General features: G+C 38.2%; 2 protein-coding genes across 6 annotated transcripts in view; both read left to right on the top strand.

The window, feature by feature from the left end:
* Nucleotides 1-22350, top strand: part of ptpn22 (protein tyrosine phosphatase non-receptor type 22) — a 94096-nt gene that overhangs the window by 14949 nt on the left and 56797 nt on the right. For 3 of the 5 annotated variants that reach the window (XM_062052782.1, XM_062052781.1, XM_062052777.1), the window contains exon 1: nt 10232-10365. The exons of 1 other annotated variant lie outside the window; for it this stretch is intronic. The gene's annotated coding sequence lies outside the window, so the exon portion shown is untranslated. Of the gene's footprint in view, nt 1-10231; nt 10366-20871; nt 20892-22350 lie in introns of those variants that run through there. One more of the 5 variants, XM_062052779.1, reaches the window with a different exon arrangement.
* Nucleotides 15178-22336, top strand: LOC133653474 (uncharacterized). Its single transcript, XM_062052776.1, has 2 exons — nt 15178-15417; nt 15731-22336. Exon 2 carries the CDS (start codon nt 15853-15855, stop codon nt 21736-21738), a length of 5886 nt encoding a protein of 1961 aa, XP_061908760.1. The 5' UTR covers nt 15178-15417; nt 15731-15852; the 3' UTR covers nt 21739-22336.

The following is a 22350-nucleotide window of genomic DNA, read 5'->3' as shown; positions in this document are numbered from 1 at the left end:
TATTTTTATTTTAGCACTCTTCTTTCTGGTTTTGTATTCGTGTATTTACAGATGTTCTCTTTGCTTTTTGTCATCCAATTGTAATTCTTGTAGAGCTGCTTATCATTTGTATCATGTAGAAGCCGTTTATAATATCCTTAAGTTTCTTTCTACGTGTTTTATTTAACCAGTCCAGATTAACGTCCCCCATGACGTTACTTCTTTCATACTATGCTGTTTGAGGATGTCTGAAAATGAATCAAGAAAAATGTCTTTAGCTGTGGTTGGTCGGTATACTACAATTACCTTGAAATACATTTCTGAGAAAAATGTGACTTTAATTTCAACATTCTCAAATTGATCTACTTTTAATGTTTTCCCTTTCATAAATCATAATTCCTCCCCCCTTTGTCACTCGATCTGTCTTTTCTGTAATCTTGTCCCCCGGGACATTAATTAGAACGAAAGTTGTTGTGGGTTTTAACCATGTCTCTGATAGACAAGGTAATCCAGATTAGAGTCTGACAGTAACTGCTGTATTTGTTCAGTGTTTCCTGTGGTAGAAAGTTTAATAATGCGGACACGTTTGTTACTGAATACTTTCTACAGACTTCTGTCTTTCATGCGACTTTGTGTATGTAATAAGCAACTATAATTTTTTTGATATGCTTAAATTTTATATTAGCTCAGCTGTTGTGTAGCTGCTAGCTCTTTGTAGCCTACAGCAGGAATGTCCAAATTGCAACCAATAGCTATGTTTTTAACAGACAACCGAAATAATTGATTTGCGTATCGGTTCAATCAGCGGCAGCTACGCCCTGTTTTATCATTTGACCTAAACTTTTTGGTTTCGTAGGCAGGACAGAGGGAACAATGTGGGTCATTAGTTGTCCATCTTATACCATTCTAATTGTTGTAAGGATAGTTCACATGAGCAACCTTACCTTGAGTCCCACCATATATAAGAGTCAAAAGGCTCCTATTATGGGTCGTCTAATTGGTGATCATACACTTTGGCGGTTTGGGTGGCAGGGCACACGGACGCACCTCAGTCAGCTAGTGCTAGGACAGTTGGAGCAGTCCCCGTCCTCCACTCGTTCCTGGGAGGCGTCCCCGTAGTTGTCAGCTGATGTCGTGCCGTCAGGCAACATCAGGAATTTCCTTCTGTGCGGTATTGAATTGTCAGGGCACAGTTCGTAAGCAGGTCATTACAAGGTGTGTGCAGGTTGACCACAAAGGAATGCTTCAAAGATTGTGTTGAACATTGTCCGTTGACACTTATGTCCAACAGGGGTCTGTTTGTATCCTGCTGTTCGTCCTGCTGTCACACCTGTATTTTTTGTGAGCATGTTCTGGCTACAACTTTGGAGCTTGTCTTGTTCAGAGAAGCTGGCAGTCCCCCGGCTGCACATCCTTTCCACCCTCGCTTGACCTAGCACAACCGTGGCTACCACCCAAGTCCGTCTGAATGGTTTTACGTTTTGTTGAGGTTTTTTCCTCCAGAATTTGGAACTCAAAACATGTACACCCATCGTTTTCATATCCTCTCGGTTAGTTCAATTTTGCATATCACGTTTTTTTTTTTAAATTACAGTCTTAACTATCCCATTAATTGCTAATCAATAACCTTAATTCAAAGATTATACGTACTACTTCATGTGTATTTAAGTACCCTTTTAATTCACTTAAAGATTATGTATAAGTTAATTTAAACTATCATTTGTCTATCAGTAGGCGCGAGCAAGCTGTCATGCTTGCACTCTGACCTCCCGCTGTGCGTGATACTCTCCAAAACAAAGGAATGTTTTTATTCACGTTTCTCCTTATCTTTCAGCTAAATCTTTTAATCTTTTAACTTTTAACGTCCGCACTGTGTTTATTTTTATTGTCTGCATTTTAATTTTGCTTTTATTTTCTTTCATTTCACTTTGTTGTCTGTGAAGCACTTTGAGTCTTGTCCTTGCCTTGCCTGTCTCCGACTGGTTATCTAACCTATTCACAACAAACATACAAGGCCATGCTCTAGGCGCCAGCCCTAATCGCACTTCTCCTCTTTTTAACACTTTACATATCGGCTCTTATTCTAATTACTAATGTAGGCTGTTATTTGTAATTATTGGTTAGAGTGTCCGCCCTGAGATCGGCAGGTCGCAAGTTCAAAACCCCGGCCGAGTCACACAAAGACCACAAAAAATTTTGGGAGCCAAATCACCAAAAATGATTCCCGGGCGCATGGTATGGTATACTGCAATGTCTAAATAAAACTATAAATTACTCCAAACTAAAATGTCAGACTGCACTTTAAAGTTACTTTTATTAAATTAATTTCCAAACTAACCACCACCACAGCAGACATCTTCCTCAATCCTATCCCAATACTCCTATAAATTAGAAAGGTGTTTCACAACAGTGGTTAAGTAGTTATTTTAAGTAATAGATCTCAATATGTAGAAATTAATAAGACTAAATTTGCCCTAGTGTGTGAATGTTGTCTGTCTATCTATCTGTGTTGGCCCTTTGATGAGGTGGCGACCTGTCCAGGGTGCAAAGTCAAATTGTGAAACACAAATTAAAGTTGAATCAAGTGGAAATTGACAGAGTATATGAACTACATTCTTGAGAATAGTAATTGATCATTAATATGTTGGAAGCCGCATATTGAACATATTAAAGAAAAATATCCAAATCCATTGCTATTCGGTATAAAGTAAAACACATGCTGAATAAGCAATGTCTGCACATGTTATATTATTCATTTATTTTTCCATATGTAATATTGTTTTGAAGTTTGGGGAAATGTTTATAGAAGAAATATAGACCCAATACTTAAACTTAAAAGGCTCATTTCAATATTACACAAAGCATTATTGTTATGATCATACCAATCTATTTTTTATAAGTCATAATGTGTTAAATGTTCAGATAATTTAATTTTAAAACAATGGCAATTATGTTTCCAAGTAAAGAACAACAGCCTTCCAGTTTGTATTCTTAGTTTGTTTACATTATGAGGAGACACTATCATTTACGGGGGATATTGATTTTTGAAATAGGTCAAGTAAAATAAAATAAAAACACAAATGTATTTCAGTTTTAGGAGTTAAATAATGTACCATCCTCAGTGATGAGCTGAACATGTAGTTTTTTGTTATGGTTTTGGAGACCCTTGAAAGGTAAAGTTTTTTGAACATTAGAAAATATAGTAACACTTACTTTCATCTTTTAACGTTGATGTTCCAGGTAATTTAATGTTCAGTAATTGTATATCATAGGCCAATATAAGCTTTGGCTTCCGCCTATTCTTTTTTCGGTCATTCTTTTTCTTTTCTTTTCTGTGTGTAAATGTGTATGATTGTTAATATGTCTAATTTACTGTTAAACTGCTCACACAAATTGGTTGATGGTTGATTATATGACCAAAATAAACTTATTTCATTTATTCATTCATTATCTATCGCACTCATAGTTTTATTCCATTTTGCATGTAATTATTCCTATTGATTTCTTCCCATTTCACTCAAGCAACTAAACAAACAAATAAACAAACTTGCAGCTAACCACAATCACAGCATACCATTTACGAATACCTTCATTTGTCACTTTCTCTCCTTCTCTCACAATACAAACACAATAATCCAAAATAATCAGTCTTATAAAATAATTTTAGCTTTAGATATGATTTAGGGCAGTGGTTTTCAACCTTTTTTTCCAGTAAAATAAAGAAATAAAATACAGCATAATGTCATTATTTTCTGATTTATTAAATTGTATAACAGTGTACCATATTGCTCATTTGTTGTGGTCTTACTTGACTTATTTGGACAAACAAAAAAAATAAGAATAACTAAAACGTTTTAAAAATTAAACAAGTGATTAAATTATAATAAAGATTTCTATACATATAATCAATCATCAACCTTCTTTGGATATTGCAATAGAGCTCCATCTGGGCTCGTGAACTTAATTCTAAATATTTATTTTGTTGAAGAATTATTCTTCTATAATTATATTTATAAAGGATTTTGAATCGTCGCTATTTTAAAATATTTAAAATCTCAGGTACCCCTTGGCATACCTTCAAGTACCTCCCTTTTTTGTCCGGGCGGAAACACCATACCCTCATTTGAGAACTACTGGTTTAGCCTATGAAAAATCCTTTGTCTCATACATCATTACACTGTACAACTCCTCTTTGGGGGGCTAGGATGACAGGGAATGCAAAACAATAACAGTGCAATACTTTTTTATATCATGGTCGTTAATGCCTAGTTTCTCTTTTAATAGAATCTATTTTGTTTCCATTTATACCCTTATTAGTTACTGTTTACTTTTTAGTTCTTCTTCCAAAGGGAACTCTCCTGAAGGAATCAATAACGTTTTATCTGTCTATCTATCTATCTATTACTAACCCGAGCACAATTCATGACGTCATGCTCATCTTGCAGACAGTTATTTCCATTTAGTTTTATTCTCTATTTGTAATTCTACATGCACCAATGTCACATAAAAATGTGCTTTCTTTGTTATTTATTTACATTATTATTTCTGGTTTACTTGCTGTCTGTTTACTTAAGTTCTCATATTTTGGTCTGTCTTCCTTCTGATTAGAATTTGTTTAACGCTTCTCTACGTTTTGTTTTGACAATGGCGCTGAGTGGCTCTTATCTGTACTTCTTCAGACTCTATGTTTCACAGATGCCCTTAGATGTATTAGAATATAAATTTAACTTTTATTTTATTGTGTGTTTATTCCTAAAAAAATTAAATGTCAATGTATGATCAATTTATCTTTATCAAATTTAAATTCAATATTATTAATTTATTTGTTGTATAACTATTAATTCAAAGTTACAGTGTGTCCTAATCTATGATGTGTGTGTTTGTCGCAACTTCCCACAGGAACTGGATGGATCAGATAAGCAGCAAAGCTGTACCAAAAAAAAAGTATACTAGACATATAAATGAATGATGAATTAAACAATGTTTCAATGTCCCACAATCCGTATTTATTTATTGATATTTAAACGTGTAATTTTCCATATATCTATTATTTTACTGGACTTAGCAAGCACCTACTACTAGCACACTCTACAGACCGAGAATAACTGTTCAACCACACTTAGTAATGCCAAGCTAGATGCTAACTTAGCCTTACTATGCCTCAGTAAGCAAACTTTTGCTAACCTAGCCCAATGTTATGTAAACACAATGCTAACCTAGCTCAATGCTATGCTAACACAATGCTAACCTAGCTCAATGCTATCAGTGTCACCCCTCTACGAACCAATGCCTCACGCAGCTGTCACTCACACAGCCTCGTCACACGCACACACTCTTATCTCAAAATGTCTCCCAGCTGAGACTATATGCGTCACACAGTCACTCACACACAGAGAATTTACCAGCACAGTTAAAAGTAAATGCAATAGACAACTACTTTTCTCATCCAGAAGCACAGCTGTATCATATCAGAACCTTAATAATAAGAACAACATTTATCATTCACTCTTAGATGGACAAATAGTCAAGTTTAAGGAGGGTATTCTGGACTTCCCTGCTTAGGCTGCTGCCCCCGCAATCCAACCTCCGGGAGCAGAATAAGATAGTTAAATGGATAAATCATTCACTCATATGTTTTCTGTACATAAACTTTGTCTACTTTCTCACACGCACACACATTTTAGACAATTTCCAGACTTTTACAGATAGCGGGGCTGTGAAAAAAGCGTGAGGGGAGGTTGCGAGAGGGGGGGAAAGGAAGGGGGGAATTAAACCAGATAAGAAACCAGGTGCTACACAAAAGTTATTAAAATACGCAGATATATATATATATCAATTTTAAAAAACACACATTTTTATCCCACAAACCACTCCCCCCTGGTCCGGACCAATATAAACAACTAATACACGCGTGCTTTTGTGGAATCGGCCGTCTCATATCACAAAAACCAGGTTCCATCATTGCTCATAAAACGGCGATTAACCCGTTTCATTGGAGCAGCACCTGCGTTATCAAACTGACCAACACGGATCACCGGCCTCTAAGGCGCCATAGGACCACCAGGAATCACCCAGCATCCTACAGACATCGTGTCTGGTCAGTCCCATACAGTTTCACCAAGTTTCACCAAAGCTCTACCATATGGAGCCCGAGACGCCACCTGTCTATTCTGCAGCCATTAAACAGATTCGTGACAACTTGGCTCAGTTGATCTCCTTTACCGGAGTCACTGAATGGTCACCTAATATGAGGCTTTTTTACACGCTGAGTCACAAGGACTAGGGACCGCTGCAGTTTCCACATAGACAGGTGTCTCGCACTTTCACAGACGTATCAATTTTATATGGGCCAAATGTCACACCAGTTAGCAACCCTTGCCTTAAATTTATCTTTGTCCAACTCTGGCTAATTCTGATGCACTTGCAGAAAGAAGCATCCTCTGCCAGCAACGACAGAGGATGAAGAGGTTAAAAGAAATTTTTCGTCTCACATCGTCTGTGCTTCTACACTCCAAACCACCAAAATTCTATCAACAATCCCCTAATGTTAAAAACAAGAAATCACAAATATTCAACAAACACACAGACAAATGATCACATATAAAACAACTCAATCCAACCATAATTTACCCCATTCCAGGTTGTTTTTGGAGAACCTGACTAAACCTATCTTTTATCAAAAATAGATTCAGCAATTAGTCTTATCGATCCGGCTCTCTCCAGGCAGAAAATGTTTACACTTTAAGCAAAACGCTTACCTTGTATTAGATGCGCGCGTGCAGCACACTGTCTGCCTGACTGAGAGAGCGGAGCGGCTGTCGACCTGTAGCTTCTAAACCATCCTGTTCGTGACGCCAATTTGTGTAGTGGATTGTCCGAAGCTTAAGCAGGCAACAAAAGTAGTTTAGTACAACAAATTTATTCACCCATTATCAGAAGTGCAGGTTGAATTAAGTTGGCCGTGCAAGCAGACACAATGTACTCCAGAGCACACAAGACACACACAAGCCAAAATCACCCCCGAGTTCCAGTCTTCTGCCATTTTTTATATGTCTCTTGTGCGTCATCGTTCCTTATCGAGTGCGTCAATGTCTTGTTTTGCTTTTCCTATCTGTTCCATAACAACTCGAATCCTTTAGACAGTCAACACATTCTATAGACAGGTTGGCACGACTTAATATTCACTTTTGTCCCACAACTGGTCCATTCAATGGCACAAAAATACAAGAGTATTGAAAATGAGCGGACATTCTTAAAAGACAAGAAATATAGGTCAAAAGGTCAGAAATTCTACTACACCTTCTTACATACGTCACACACTGTCGTGCGTGCAGCGTCATATGCTCTCGCCGAGCAGACATGGGTAAGGTTAGCTGTGGTGCTAGCGGTGCGGTGCGAGTGGTATTACGAGAGAAAGAAGGTGCGAATCTGGCAACAAATGAAGGGAGAATAATTAATTCCCCACCGCCATCATCTGGCGGTGGTTTGGCTTCAAGCGGGAAGATGTTGAACAGACAACCGTAATATGTCAAGTATGCGGCAAAAGCGTTATTACAAAAAGTAGCATCACTGCTAATTTGTAGCATCATTTGAAAAGTCACCCGCTAGAGAATAAGGAGTGCTTGAAACTCCGCATGTCAACATCTCCGGCCGGTGCCACACCAACAAAATGCCAAAGCAACCATTTCCAGATCGACACCGTACAAAAAAAATAGTCAACAACAGAAGGAGATAACGTCCGCAGGAACCTACCACATAACGAAGGACATACAATATTTGATTTCCTATTATGCAGCTCATTTTTATTTTACAGTTTTTGAAATATCTTGTGTGACATCATGCAAAAAAGTGCTCTTTATTTGTTTTAAAACATTGTAGTGGTGTTCTGTACAAAAAGTGCACTTTAATTTAGTGTTGTTTTGATATGTCATCTTAGTGACATCATGCACAAAAGTGCACTCATAGCTTGTTTTAAAATGTCTCTTTCTGTTTCAAAATGACATGAATGTTTGTGCCACTGCTTGATAACTGTTTAATAAATACAGTTTTGGTCAATTGACTTAGTTGTGATTTCCCTCTCTCCATGAAAGTTTAAAATGAGCATATATTAATGCAGTATGAACAAGAATGTTTCAATGTAGACACATAGAATCATCATACTGCTGTGATTATATGCATCAAGTGTTAATTCAAGGCTAAGGCAAAATAATGAGATATATATCATGTATCATGACATGGCCTAAAAAATATCGAAATAATGATAAAAGGCCATATCGCCCAGCCTTAGTTCCTGCTCATGTAGGCGTTGTGGGCAATGAGTTAGCAGATAGATACGCAAAACAAGCAACCACTAAAACAGAAGTAAACATGGAGACTAAGCACAGTAAAGAAGAAGTGAAGAATATAGTTCAGATAGAACACAATAAAAAGTGGCAGGATAATTGGAATAAGGAAACAAAAGGTAGAGAGTAGTACAAAGTCCAGAGGAGAGTAGGTGTAATGAGAGGAGGCAATAGAAATAGGAAGGAAGAAGACATTACTAGAATGAGATTAGGACATACATATCTAAATAGTTCATTGAAATTGATAGGGAAACATAATACAGGCTGTGTGACTGTTGCCATCAGAGAGAAAGTGTAGGACATGTTTTAATACAATGTAAGTAGACTGACCATACGTCCTCTTTTCCCCGGACATGTCCTCTTTTGCGGGGCTGTCCGGGCGGAGTTTCTTAAATGCCTCAAATGTCCTGCATTTTGAGTTAGGGTTGTGTGTATTTTTAATGTACGTCCAGGGTTAAGAAGGGGTTAAAAACAAAACAAATTGTGAAGGTGTGCGCGCAGCAGAATTCATGAGGGAGGGGCAGAGACAGAGAGAGCAAGAGAGGTATGATAAATGCGCATGCGCCGCCAGGCTCTGCTTTTTATCCATAGATTTATCAGATTACATTTTTTTAAATCTATAGCAGGGGTGTCAAAAGTGTGCGCCGGAGGCCATTTGCGGCCCACAGCTAATGTTTTAAAGGCCCACGGCACATTCTAAAAATACTGTTAAAATAAACAAAAACATAACAAAAGTGAAATAAAAAAGCTTAAAGGTGAAATGTAATTTAGAAAAAGCTGCAATGTTGACTAATAAAACAAAGCAGTTTTTTTTTCTTTCAAACGGTCATTGCTCAAAACATAATATTGAATCAAAATCAATGTTATTATGAATTATTGATCTATCCAAGGTTCCGATTACTTCACATCAAATATTCCACTTTGAAAAATATTTTTGGGTGGAAGATTTTGCCATTAAAAACATAGTTTTGTTTGACAAAAAAGGGCGGAAAACAAACAAACCAAAAAACAACTTCAAAAAACTAAAACATTTTGAAATGAGGGATAGATCTGAAGTTGATGTAGACTCCAGAGATTTAAGCTTTAAATATAAAATGTATGTATGCCCTGGCACACCATTATCATCATTTCCTGACCCAAGCAAAACACTTTTTACACTTTTATACTGAAATAAATACACCTACAACTTATTAAATACAAATATAGAAAAAACTACCAGCAGTGGTAAAGTTCAGCTCCATGAAGGAAAGGAGAAAGTGAAAGAATGTTTATAATTGAATACATTTACAATTTGTTTTCTTTTTTTTAATAATTTTTTAATGAATTAAGTAACGTTTATGACAACCTTTTTCCAAAACACAATATAGAATGTGAGATATAACAGGATAATACATACGTTTATCTTTTTTTTCAAAACGCTTACAAAAAAGTGGGGCCCAAAAATTTACTGTGGGACCCCATTTTTATGACTTGATGAGGTCCCTGGGAGCCCATTTTGATAATTCCTAGCGCCAACACTGCTGTCAACAGAGGAGAAAAAATGCTTTATTTAAATAAATATATTATTTATAAAGCAAGTTCGAGTATCATTGGCAAATTTTCACCTAGTCCCGGCCTTGGCGCGCTGCCCGCCTTGGCACGCATATATGTGTCCTCTTTTGGGGATTTCAGAATATGGTCAGCCTAATTAAGTAAGTAAATTAGCGAAAGAGTAGATTGGGTTAGCAGTGGAAGCTATTTTAGGATTGCACTCAGAACACATAGGTTATAAATCATTATGTACATATTTAAAAAAACACTGGGTTAAATAAAATAATATAGAGTAGAGATCCACCTCGGTCCACACTCCATTTCTGTAGGTGGCGGTAATGCACACCAGAAGGGTTGCTTGCCAACTGCCATTAAACAAAAGAAGAAGAAGGTCACTTCCTGTTAGTTTCCGGATTAAGTGAAGAAATACCGGCAGAAATTTCGACATGTTCTGAATTAATTTGTTGCCATCTATCGTGACTCCTTGTCGAGGCAATGCGTGAAGTCGTCTACAGTAAGTTTATTTCATTTTGGTAACATTTAAACGTATAAATATTGGCGATTGTTGAGAACTTGGTGAACATTTTTGCTCCATGTTCAATTTAATGTAGAAATGGGGCAGTCGCCCTCTGCTGGTCATTTTGTCACACTGCAGATACATGTTAAAAGCCGTGGAAACAAATGTGTCTACAATACATTGTAGAATGTGACATTTTATCTTACAAGTATCTATAAAATGATACGAGAATTTGTATCACTTTATTTCCCAGTTTTCACCGTCATGTCAATGGAGAAATGTTGAAGTAAATGCTTAATCTTGCAACATTGTTTCATTGGCTCCGGTTTGACTCAGTGTTAAGTCGGTGTTTCGTCACACTGCACGAAAACACTACAAATGTAATACTTTTTTGGTCATTCTGTGTAATTTTTTTTGTTTACAGCGGCCACAAAATGATATTTTGACGGAAATAAAAGCATGTTCTGTTGTAAGTTTATAAACTGGTTTATTTGTCAAGAATAATAATACAATTGATAAATAATAACATATAAATAATAATTACCTCAACTCTTCTTTTTTTTTTAAAATTCAGTGACACTTCTCGTATGTTTGTGATATTTTTTTGGTAATTGTATTTATACACCTATATATATATACATATATATATATATATATATATATATATATATATATATATATATATATACATGGGCAGCACGGTGGCAGAGGGGTTAGTGCGTCTGCCTCACAATACGAAGGTCCTGAGTAGTTGTGAGTTCAATCCCGGCCTCGGGATCTTTCTGTGTGGAGTTTGCATGTTCTCCCCGTGACTGCGTGGGTTCCCTCCGGGTACTCCGGCTTCCTCCCACCTCCAAAGACATGCACCTGGGGATAGGTTGATTGGCAACACTAAATTGGCCCTAGTGTGTGAATGTGAATGTTGTCTGTCTGTCTGTGTTGGCCCTGTGATGAGGTGGCGACTTGTCCAGGGTGTACCCCGCCTTCCGCCCGATTGTAGCTGAGATAGGCTCCAGCGCCCCCCGCGACCCCGAAGGGAATAAGCGGTAGAAAATGGATGGATGGATGGATATATATACATATACGTATATGTATGTATATATATATATATATATATATATATATATATATATATATATATATATATATATATATATATATATATATATATATATATATATATATATATATATATATATATATATGTATATATATATATATATATATATATATCAGTGACGTGCGGTGAGGTTCATGGCTGGTGAGGCACTGACTTCATCACAGTCAGATTTACAAACATATGAACCCTAAAGAGTATCGTATTCACCATTTGATTGGCAGCAGTTAACGGGTTATGTTTAAAAGCTCATACCAGCATTCTTCCCTGCTTGGCACTCAGCATCAAGGGTTGGAATTGGGGGTTAAATCACCAAAAATTATTCCCGGGCGCGGCGCCGCTGCTGCCCACTGCTCCCCTCACCTCCCAGGGGGTGATCAAGGGATGGGTCAAATGCAGAGGACACATTTCACCACACCTAGTGTGTGTGTGACAATCATTGGTACTTTAACATAACTTTAACTTTACACATACAAACTGTAGCACACAAAAAAGTACATTTAATTAAAAAAAACGTTATTATGGTCTTACCTTTACTTATAAATGAAGTCCATGCGCCGCTGTTGTGCTGGATTAATGCACTCCCGTCGTAGAATGCACCCCCTGACGGGAGTGTTATACCAACTAAAGCCCACACTTAAACTTTCTACGTGCAAGATTGAATCTATTTAAAAAAGTTATTTACTAAGAAGCCAAAAAGTGCAAAAACAATCATGTTCGTGTTGGAGGACTTGTGAATGAATGAAATATGAAATCCGTGCTGCAGTCTGCAGATGTACCTAATGTTGTGGCCCAGCTGTCATTCACAACTCCTCCAACACGAACATTATTGTTTTTGCACTTTTTGGCTTCTTATTAAATAACTTTTTTAAATAGTGTAACCGAGGGTTTATAAATGTCACCTATACTGTATGAAACTACAAAATAATAAACACGGAGGCTCCAGTTTACACGAGGACCACTTTATTTACCTTCTTTCAAAAACCTCCGCTCCACTCCAACGTGTCATCACTTCCGCTCTTCGCGCCTTCAAAATAAGAGTGCAAGGCATATACTGTATAACAGCGTGTAACAGGAATTAACATCACAAAGAGGAAAGCCCATAAAAATAGGTTACAATAGATTCAATCTTGCACGTGGAAAGTTTAAGTGTGGGCTTTAGTTGATATAACATGCACCACCCCCCCAGCGATTTTGAATAAAAATGTGAAGTTAAATGGAAAATAACTTTATAGTATAATCACTGGATACATATAACAATTTAATTAATTTTTTTTCTTTTTAAATTTTTTTTCTTTCCATGATGGCAGGTGAGGCCCCGCCTCACCTGCCTCTAGTGACTGCACGTCACTGATATATATATATATATATATATATATATATATATATATATATATATATATATATATATATATATATATATATATATATATATATATATATATATATATATATATATATATATATATATATATATATATATATACACGTGTGTGTGTGTGTTTACATATTACCGTATATTAATATTAATATAATATAATTTTATTATATTATAAATATATATAATATAATTAATTTCCATTGTTGTTATGAACTTTCGAGCTATTTAAGGCTCCAATTATTTAATCAAATTTTCCACTTTGAAATATTTTCGGGAAAATATTGCATATTTTGTGTTTTTGTCATAAAAAAAACAGACATTTGACAAAAAGGGCTTAAAGAAAAAAAAACAACTTAATATCGACAAATAGACCTAAAGTTGATCTCGAGATTTATTCCACTTGAAAATATTTTTGAGGAAAAATATTGCATATTTTGTGTTTGCCATATTAAAAAAAGTTTTATTTAATAAAAGGTCATAAAACAAACAAAAAACCCTATAAAAAAATATAAAAAATGTATTATTGACAGATGGATCTGAATTTCAATGAAAAATGTAAGTGTTAAGTAAAAAAAAATGTATGGCTTATTTTTAACACTTTTATGAGTGGGGCCCCGTTGGATCCCCCAAAATGTCTAAGTTTTTCATTCTTTTAAACTGTCATAGCACGAGAAATAATAATGAATCAAAAACAATGTTGTTATGAACTTTCGAGCTATTTAAGGCTCCAATTGTTTAATCAAATATTCCACTTTGAAATATTTTGGGGAAAATATTGCATATTTTGTGTTTTTGCCATAAAAAAACAGAGATTTGACAAAAAGGGCTTAAAGAAAAAAAAAACCTTTATATCGACAAATAGACCTAAAGTTGATCTCGAGATTTATTCCACTTGAAAACATTTTTGAGGAAAAATATTGTCTATTTTGTGTTTGCCATATTAAAAAAAAGTTTTATTTAATAAAAGGTCATAAAACAAACAAAAAACCCTATAAAAATTTATAAAAAATGTATTATTGACAGATGCATCTGAATTTCAATGAAAAATGTAAGCGTTAAGTAAAAAAAAATGTATGGCTTATTTTTAACACTTTTATGAGTGGGGCCCCGTCGGATCCCCCAAAATTTCTAAGTTTTTCATTCTTTTAAACTGTCATAGCACGAAAAATAATAATGAATCAAAACCAATGTTATGAACTTTCGAGCTATTTAAGGCTGCAATTATTTAATCAAATATTCCACTTTGAAATATTTTCGGGAAAATATTGCATATTTTGTGTTTTTGCCATAAAAAAACAGAGATTTGAGAAAAAGAGCTTAAAGGGAAAAAAAACTTAATATCGACAAATAGACCTAAAGTTGATCTCGAGATTTATTCCACTTGAAAATATTTTTGAGGAAAAATATTGCATATTTTGTTTGCCATATTTAAAAAAAGTTGTCTTTAATAAAAGGCCGTAAAACAAAGAAATAACCCTATAAAAATTAATTTTAAAAAAAGTATTATTGACAGATGGATCTGAATTTGAATGAAAAATTTAAGCGTTAAGTAAAAAAAAAATGTATGGCTTATTTTTAACACTTTTATGAGTGGGGCCCCGTTGGATCCCCCAAAATTTCTAAGTTTTTCATGCTTTTAAACTGTCATAGCACGAAAAATAATAAATAATCAAAATCAATGTTGTTATGAACTTTCGACCTATTTAAGGCTCCAATTATTTAATCAAATATTCCACTTTGAAATATTTTTGGGAAAATATTGCATATTTTGTGTTTTTGCTATAAAAAAACAGAGATTTGAGAAAAAGAGCTTAAAGAAAAAAAAAACCTTAATATCGACAAATAGACCTAAAGTTGATCTCGAGATTTATTCCACTTGAAAATATTTTTGAGGAAAAATATTGCATATTTTGTGTTTGCCGTATTTAAAAAAAGTTGTCTTTAATAAAAGGCCGTAAAACAAAGAAATAACCCTATAAAAATTAATTTAAAAAAGTATTATTGACAGATGGATCTGAATTTGAATGAAAAATTTAAGCGTTAAGTACAAAAAAAATGTACGGCTTATTTTTAACACTTTTATGAGTGGGGCCCCGTTGGATCCTCCAAAATGTCTAAGTTTTTCATTCTTTTAAACTGTCATAGCACGAGAAATAATAATGAATCAAAAACAATGTTGTTATGAACTTTCGAGCTATTTAAGGCTCCAATTGTTTAATCAAATATTCCACTTTGAAATATTTTGGGGAAAATATTGCATATTTTGTGTTTTTGCCATAAAAAACAGAGATTTGACAAAAAGGGTGTTCTGTCTTGTCTGTTGAATTTATTAATAATATATGTAAAACCAGTGTTTAAGTTCACCTTGGAATTCAACAGTGAGGTGCACTTCCTCCTTTAGACAGCAGGAGGCAGCATTGCCTAGTTTACAGTAATGTCCATGATAGCAGGGCACAACAAGGAGTTCCTTTCAAGTAGACTTTAAGCTAGTTCAGTGACGATCGCAAACGTTTTCATTTGCTCGAATCTCATGCCAAACAAAGTATCATCGGTATGTATTGTTGAGTAGTATGCTAACATTTGATTGAGTTGTATTATTTGTTGGTTGTGATGTAATTTGGGACGTTTTATGGCCAAAAGTCAGTCCTGCTAATTTTCGGAATTCATACAGTGAAGTGAATGTTAGCATAGTAAGCTAGTTTGCTATAAAGCACTTATATTACATATTTTGTGGCATTTATTTGTCCATTTAAGTTCAATACACAGCATAATGCACGTTTTATCGTAATGGGATTGTGTGCGTGTAATAAGGCTGTGTGTGCATGTTTGTAATGTAAGCATCCTTTCTGCTTGTATGCTTTCAGTTTACCCTTTTTAGGGTCAATAAACCTGTGGACAAGAAGACGTTTTTCAGAGTGTTTGATCAAGAAAAGGTGTTAGGGTAAAGCCAAGATATTTCTACATATCGAGGGCGGCACAGTAAACGATGTCTTTAACGCAGAAGATAAGACAGCATACACAAGAACAAACAATGGATTGCACAGAAAGCTCATTACGGACAAAATCTACCACTTCACGTGCTTCAACGAGGTCAAAAGCTTCCTCCACCGAGGCTGCAGCTACCAAAGCACGCGCAAAAGCAGAGGCAGCCAAAGTACGTCTGTCTTTTGCACAAAAAGAAATGACACTCAAAGTGGAAAAAGCACAACTGGACGTGGAAAAAGCACAACTAGAAGCTAAGATGGACATGCTCTTACTGGAGCAGGACGCAGCAGCTGCACTCGCCAAAGCGGAGGTCTTGGAAGCCGCTGTGGAAGGAAGTGATCGAAGCAGCTCCTATCTTCACATCAAGCAGTTGTTTGAACATTCAGTTGACACATTAGAGCGCACAAAAGAATACATAGCCACTCAGGCCCAAGAGCCAAGTCAAATAAAAGTTGAATCACCACACCAACAGCCATCGTCATGGAATGAAACACAACATTATAAACCACCAGATGTGAACTCCATTCAACACTCACATCTCCAGACAGAGCACAATAAACACAGAGTTGGGTTTGTTTCTACCCTACAACAAATGACGACACCTTCACAGCAAGAAGTCACATCAGTCATCAGTCCATCTTCAAACAACATACGAGACAATCACCAAGATTACAAGTCAAGCTACAGTTCTCCTTTGCATTCAAAGTCCAGCCGTACACCTTGTCAGCCTGTCTACGATCAAGGGAATGTGGCAGACTTCGCAAGATATCTAGCTCACCGTGAGCTAGTCACAACGAGTCTGATAAAGTTCAGCGACCAGCCATGCAGTTACAGGGCATGGAAACAGTCCTTTGTGAACTCAGTCAGAGGCCTCAACATAACGTCCAGTGAAGAAATGGATTTGTTGGTCACGTGGCTAGGGAAGGAGTCAGCTGAGCATGCAAAACGCATCAGGGCTGTCCATGTCAACTCCCCTGACAAAGGCCTAAAAAGGATATGGGACAGACTGGAAACCTGTTACGGCGCACCCGAAATGGTGGAGGATTCACTCTTTAAACGGATCCACAGCTTCCCTAAAATCATCAACAGAGACTATTCAAAGCTCCATGAGTTGAGTGATTTTCTCATAGAATTGGAGGCAGCCAAGGAAGATGGAGACCTGCCTGGCCTTGCATATTTGGACACAGCGCGTGGGATAAACCCATTAGTTCAAAAGTTACCATTCAACCTCCAAGAAAAGTGGCTCAACGTTGGCACAAACTACAAATTACAACACAATGTAACATTTCCCCCCTTTTATGTTTTTGTTGACTTCATTGGAAAACAAGCTATAATTAGGAATGACCCAGGCTTCAAGTTTGCAGGTCAAATTGACACCTCAAAAGCAGACAGAGTCCAATGGAAGCAGATCCAAAATAGAGAAGTCTCAGTTCATAAGATCGATTTCCAGTCTACTGCCCCTCCTATTAATGACCAGCAATACTTTGAAGCTGATGATCCTGAGAAACAATGCCCAATTCATAAAAAACCTCACATGCTCCATAAATGTCGGGCCTTCCGTGCAATGCCGTTGGAACAACGCAAGGAATTCCTGAAAGAGAATGGCATATGTTTTAAGTGTTGCACATCCACTCAACATATAGCAAAAAACTGTAAATGTATTACCAAGTGCACTGAGTGTGAGAGCGCAAAGCACATTTCTGCACTTCATCCTGGACCTGCACCATGGATCCAGGTCCAAACCCCCCTGACACAGCTTGGCGGGGAGCAAGACTCAGGACCTTCAACTGAGGTCAGTGCTCGATGTACAGATGTATGTGGTGGCGATCAAAGCTACAAATCCTGCTCAAAGATCTGCCTTGTTAAAATATATCCTAGCGGCCGTCCTGAGAAATCCCTGAAAGTTTATGCAATCATCGACGAGCAGAGTAACAAGTCCCTTGCTCGTTCAGAGTTCTTTGAGATCTTCAACATTCAAAGTCCTTCATCTCCATACACACTCCGAACCTGCTCTGGAGTGACGGAAACCACTGGGAGAAGAGCTTCAGGCTACAACATTGAATCCATGGATGGAAAAGTGTGCCTCACTTTACCAAGCCTCCTGGAATGTGATGATCTACCTAACAACAGATCAGAAATCCCAACACCTAATGCTGCAGCCAACCATACTCACCTCAAATCAGTTGCTAACCTCATCCCAGAGCTGGATCCTAACGCGTCCATCATGCTTCTCCTTGGGAGAGACATCATCTCTGTCCACAAAGTGCGCAAACAGGTTGATGGGCCACGCGATGGTCCCTATGCTCAAAAACTTGACCTGGGATGGGTGATCGTTGGAAATGTATGCTTGGGAGGTGTTCACAAGCCGACCACAGTGAATAACTTCAACACCATTACAATTGAACAAAGGCGTCCCACAGTCTTTACACCTTGTCCTAACGTGTTTCAAGTCAAGGAGAGACATGGCCAGTTTCAAAACCCTGAATACTCAAAGGTAACCTTCACAAAGAAATGTAAGCAAAATGACGTGGGCGCTACAGTGTTTCGGCAGACCAAAGATGACAACAAAGTCGGTCCATCCATTGATGACATATCCTTCCTGCAAATCATGGAGAGGGATTTGAAAAAGGACATAACCAACAGCTGGGTAGCTCCGCTGCCATTTAAGACTCCAAGGCCCAAGCTTCCTGACAACAAAGTTCAAGCCTTGAAGCGTTTTTCCTCTTTGAGACGCAACTTCGAAAGAAAACCAGTGATGAAAGAGCACTTTTTTAGCTTCATGGAAAAGATCTTTCAAAATGAACATGCTGAAATAGCCCCTCCACTCACATCTAATGAAGAAAGATGGTATTTACCAGCCTTTGGTGTTTACCATCCCAAGAAACCTGGGAACATCCGTGTGGTGTTTGACTCCAGCGCCCAGTACAATGGTGTGTCACTAAACGACGTGCTGTTAACTGGACCCGACCTCAACAACACCCTTATAGGGGTACTCCTCAGGTTTCGCAAAGAAGCTGTAGCCATAACAGCAGACATTCAGCAGATGTACCACTGTTTCTTAGTCAGAGAAGAAGACCGCAATTATCTCAGGTTTTTATGGTTCAGAAACAACAACTCATCTGAAGACATCATGGAATACAGAATGAGGGTCCATGTCTTTGGAAATTGTCCCTCTCCCGCAGTGGCCATCTACTGTTTAAGACAGTCAGTGAAAAATGCAGAGCCCGTTGTAAAGCAGTTTGTCAACCGTGACTTTTATGTAGATGACGGGCTAACGTCACTTCCCTCCGTCGAAGCTGCAGTGAAGCTGCTCAAGAGGACGCAAGAGGTTCTGTCAGACTCAAACTTGAGGCTTCACAAAATCGCCTCAAATAAAGGAGAAGTTATGAACGCTTTCCCATCTCAGGACCATGCCATCAACTTAAAGGACCTGGACTTCACTTCAGATATCTTGCCCATGCAACGTAGTCTGGGACTTAACTGGGATCTAATGTCAGACACATTTACCTTTCAAGTAGCTGATGAGCAAAAGCCTTTCACCCGCAGAGGTGTCTTGTCAACTGTCAACAGCATCTATGATCCCCTAGGATTTCTTGCCCCTGTCACCATACAAGGCAAACTGATCCTGCGTGAGCTCATGGAGAACAACGGAGATTGGGATGCACCTCTTCCTCAAGAAATGGAAGAGACATGGTCAACGTGGCGATGCTCATTGAAAGATCTCAGCAATCTCCACATCCCAAGAGTTTACACACAGGCCTCTCCTACAGCGGTGTCAAAAAAAGAGATAGTCATCTTTTGTGACGCTTCCACAAAGGCAATTGCAGCAGTTGCATACTTAAAGATAACAGAGAAAAATGGAACCAACCACGTGGGCTTTCTCATGGGAAAAGCCAAGCTTACGCCCTTGTCAGAACAAACTGTCCCTAGACTTGAGCTTTGTTCTGCAGTATTAGCGGTGGAGCTTGCCGAGCTCATCACCTCAGAGATGGACATGGAGGTTGACATCACTTTCTACAGCGACAGCAAAATCGTTCTTGGTTACATCAGCAATGATACTAGACGTTTTTACGTGTATGTAAGCAACCGAGTTCAACGGATAAGAAGCTTTTCTCACCCTGAGCAATGGAAACATGTCTCCACTGAAGCAAACCCTGCAGACATAGCCACAAGGTCTGTGTCAGCGAAACACCTGTCCAGTACCACCTGGCTTTGTGGACCAGCATTCCTGAAGAACGCTCAGAATGACCAGTTTCAAAAGGGCCCTTTTGAGTTGTCTGACCCCTCTTTGGATACAGAGGTCCGCCCGCATGTTTCAACATTGAACACCACTGCAGTAATCAAACACCTGGGTTCTCAACGCTTCTCCAAGTTCTCCAGTTGGAGATCATTGATCCATGCCATTGCTCGTCTCACTCACATTGCTCGCCTCTTTCAAAAGAATCCTGCAGTAAAAGCTAACGGCTGCAAAGGCTGGCATCATTGCCACTCAGCAAATGCTGTTGAGGAACTTGCACATGCTAAGAAAACCATCATTCGTGCAGTTCAAGAAGACATATATGCTCAAGAGTATGCTTCCATCAAAAATGGTAAAGGGCTTTCCAAAGACAATAATCTCAAAGCCTTAGACCCTCTCATTGATGCCGATGGTCTGCTAAGAATTGGGGGTCGCATAAAAGAAGCCAAACTCTCTTTGGAGGAGAAATCGCCTCTCATAATCCCTGGCAAGCACCATATTTCCACGCTTCTGGTCAGGCACTACCATCAGAAAATACAACACCAGGGCAGATTATTCACTGAAGGTGCTTTAAGAGCTGCTGGATTTTGGATTGTTGGTGGTAAAAGACGAGTCAGCAGTGTGATCTATGGATGTGTTAAATGCCGCAAACTTCGCGCTTTGCCTCAGACTCAAAAGATGGCTGATCTTCCAGCTGATCGCCTGTCCACTGAACCTCCATTTACCAACGTTGGGCTGGACGTTTTTGGACCTTGGACAGTGTCTGCACGTCGTACACGAGGTGGCCTTGCACAAGACAAAAGGTGGGCCGTACTATTCACCTGTATGAGTGTCAGAGCCGTGCACATAGAGGTCATTGAATCATTAGACACGTCATGTTTCATCAATGCCTTAAGGCGTTTCCTTGCTATCAGGGGCCCAGTGAAATTAATTCGGTCCGATAGAGGCACCAACTTCATAAGTGCATGCAAAGAGCTCAAGATTCCATCCAACATTGATAACACATCTGTAGAAAAGTTTTTGTCCGATCAAGATTGCAGATGGATGTTCAACGTGCCTCACGCATCTCACATGGGTGGGCCATGGGAGAGGATGATTGGTGTGGCAAGAAGGATCCTTGACGCCATGTTCCTGCAGCTTGGGACCTCAAAGCTGACCCACGAGGGTCTCTCCACACTTATGGCAGAGGTGACTGCCATCATCAATGCCAGACCTCTTGTACCAGTGTCCACCGACCCAGATGACCCGCAAATACTCTCACCAGCAACACTCCTCACACAAAAGGTCAGTCCTTCAACTGCTCCCGTAGGCGACTGGGTAAAAGATCTCCACAAGCAACAGTGGCGTCAAATCCAGCATTTGGCTCAAACCTTTTGGAACAAATGGAAGAAGCAATACCTATCCACACTTCAGCCACGGAGGAAGTGGCATTCACCCCACCCTAACCTCCTGCCTGGAAGTGTAGTGCTCCTCAAAGATGACCAACTGAAGAGAAACCATTGGCCTTTAGGACTAATTACACAAGTCTTCCCAAGCAAAGATGGCAGAGTTCGCAAAGTGGAGATAAAAGTCTCCAGAAAGGATGGGACCAAAGTGTTCCTGCGGCCGGTCACAGAGACAATCCTGCTTATGGCACCAGAGAAGCCATAGTATCCTTTGGGACAGTTTGGTAGTGGCGGTTTAATCCGCCAGGCGGGGAGTGTTCTGTCTTGTCTGTTGAATTTATTAATAATATATGTAAAACCAGTGTTTAAGTTCACCTTGGAATTCAACAGTGAGGTGCACTTCCTCCTTTAGACAGCAGGAGGCAGCATTGCCTAGTTTACAGTAATGTCCATGATAGCAGGGCACAACAAGGAGTTCCTTTCAAGTAGACTTTAAGCTAGTTCAGTGACGATCGCAAACGTTTTCATTTGCTCGAATCTCATGCCAAACAAAGTATCATCGGTATGTATTGTTGAGTAGTATGCTAACATTTGATTGAGTTGTATTATTTGTTGGTTGTGATGTAATTTGGGACGTTTTATGGCCAAAAGTCAGTCCTGCTAATTTTCGGAATTCATACAGTGAAGTGAATGTTAGCATAGTAAGCTAGTTTGCTATAAAGCACTTATATTACATATTTTGTGGCATTTATTTGTCCATTTAAGTTCAATACACAGCATAATGCACGTTTTATCGTAATGGGATTGTGTGTGTGTAATAAGGCTGTGTGTGCATGTTTGTAATGTAAGCATCCTTTCTGCTTGTATGCTTTCAGTT

The sequence above is a fragment of the Entelurus aequoreus genome, linkage group LG07, assembly GCF_033978785.1.
Source record: "Entelurus aequoreus isolate RoL-2023_Sb linkage group LG07, RoL_Eaeq_v1.1, whole genome shotgun sequence".
Lineage (NCBI taxonomy): Eukaryota > Metazoa > Chordata > Actinopteri > Syngnathiformes > Syngnathidae > Entelurus > Entelurus aequoreus.
This window is presented reverse-complemented; position numbering and strand designations above follow the sequence as displayed.

Bases quoted from the DNA above. Each gene is read 5' to 3' on its own strand.
- LOC133653474 (XM_062052776.1), top strand. From the start codon at position 15,853: ATGTCTTTAACGCAGAAGATAAGACAGCATACACAAGAACAAACAATG.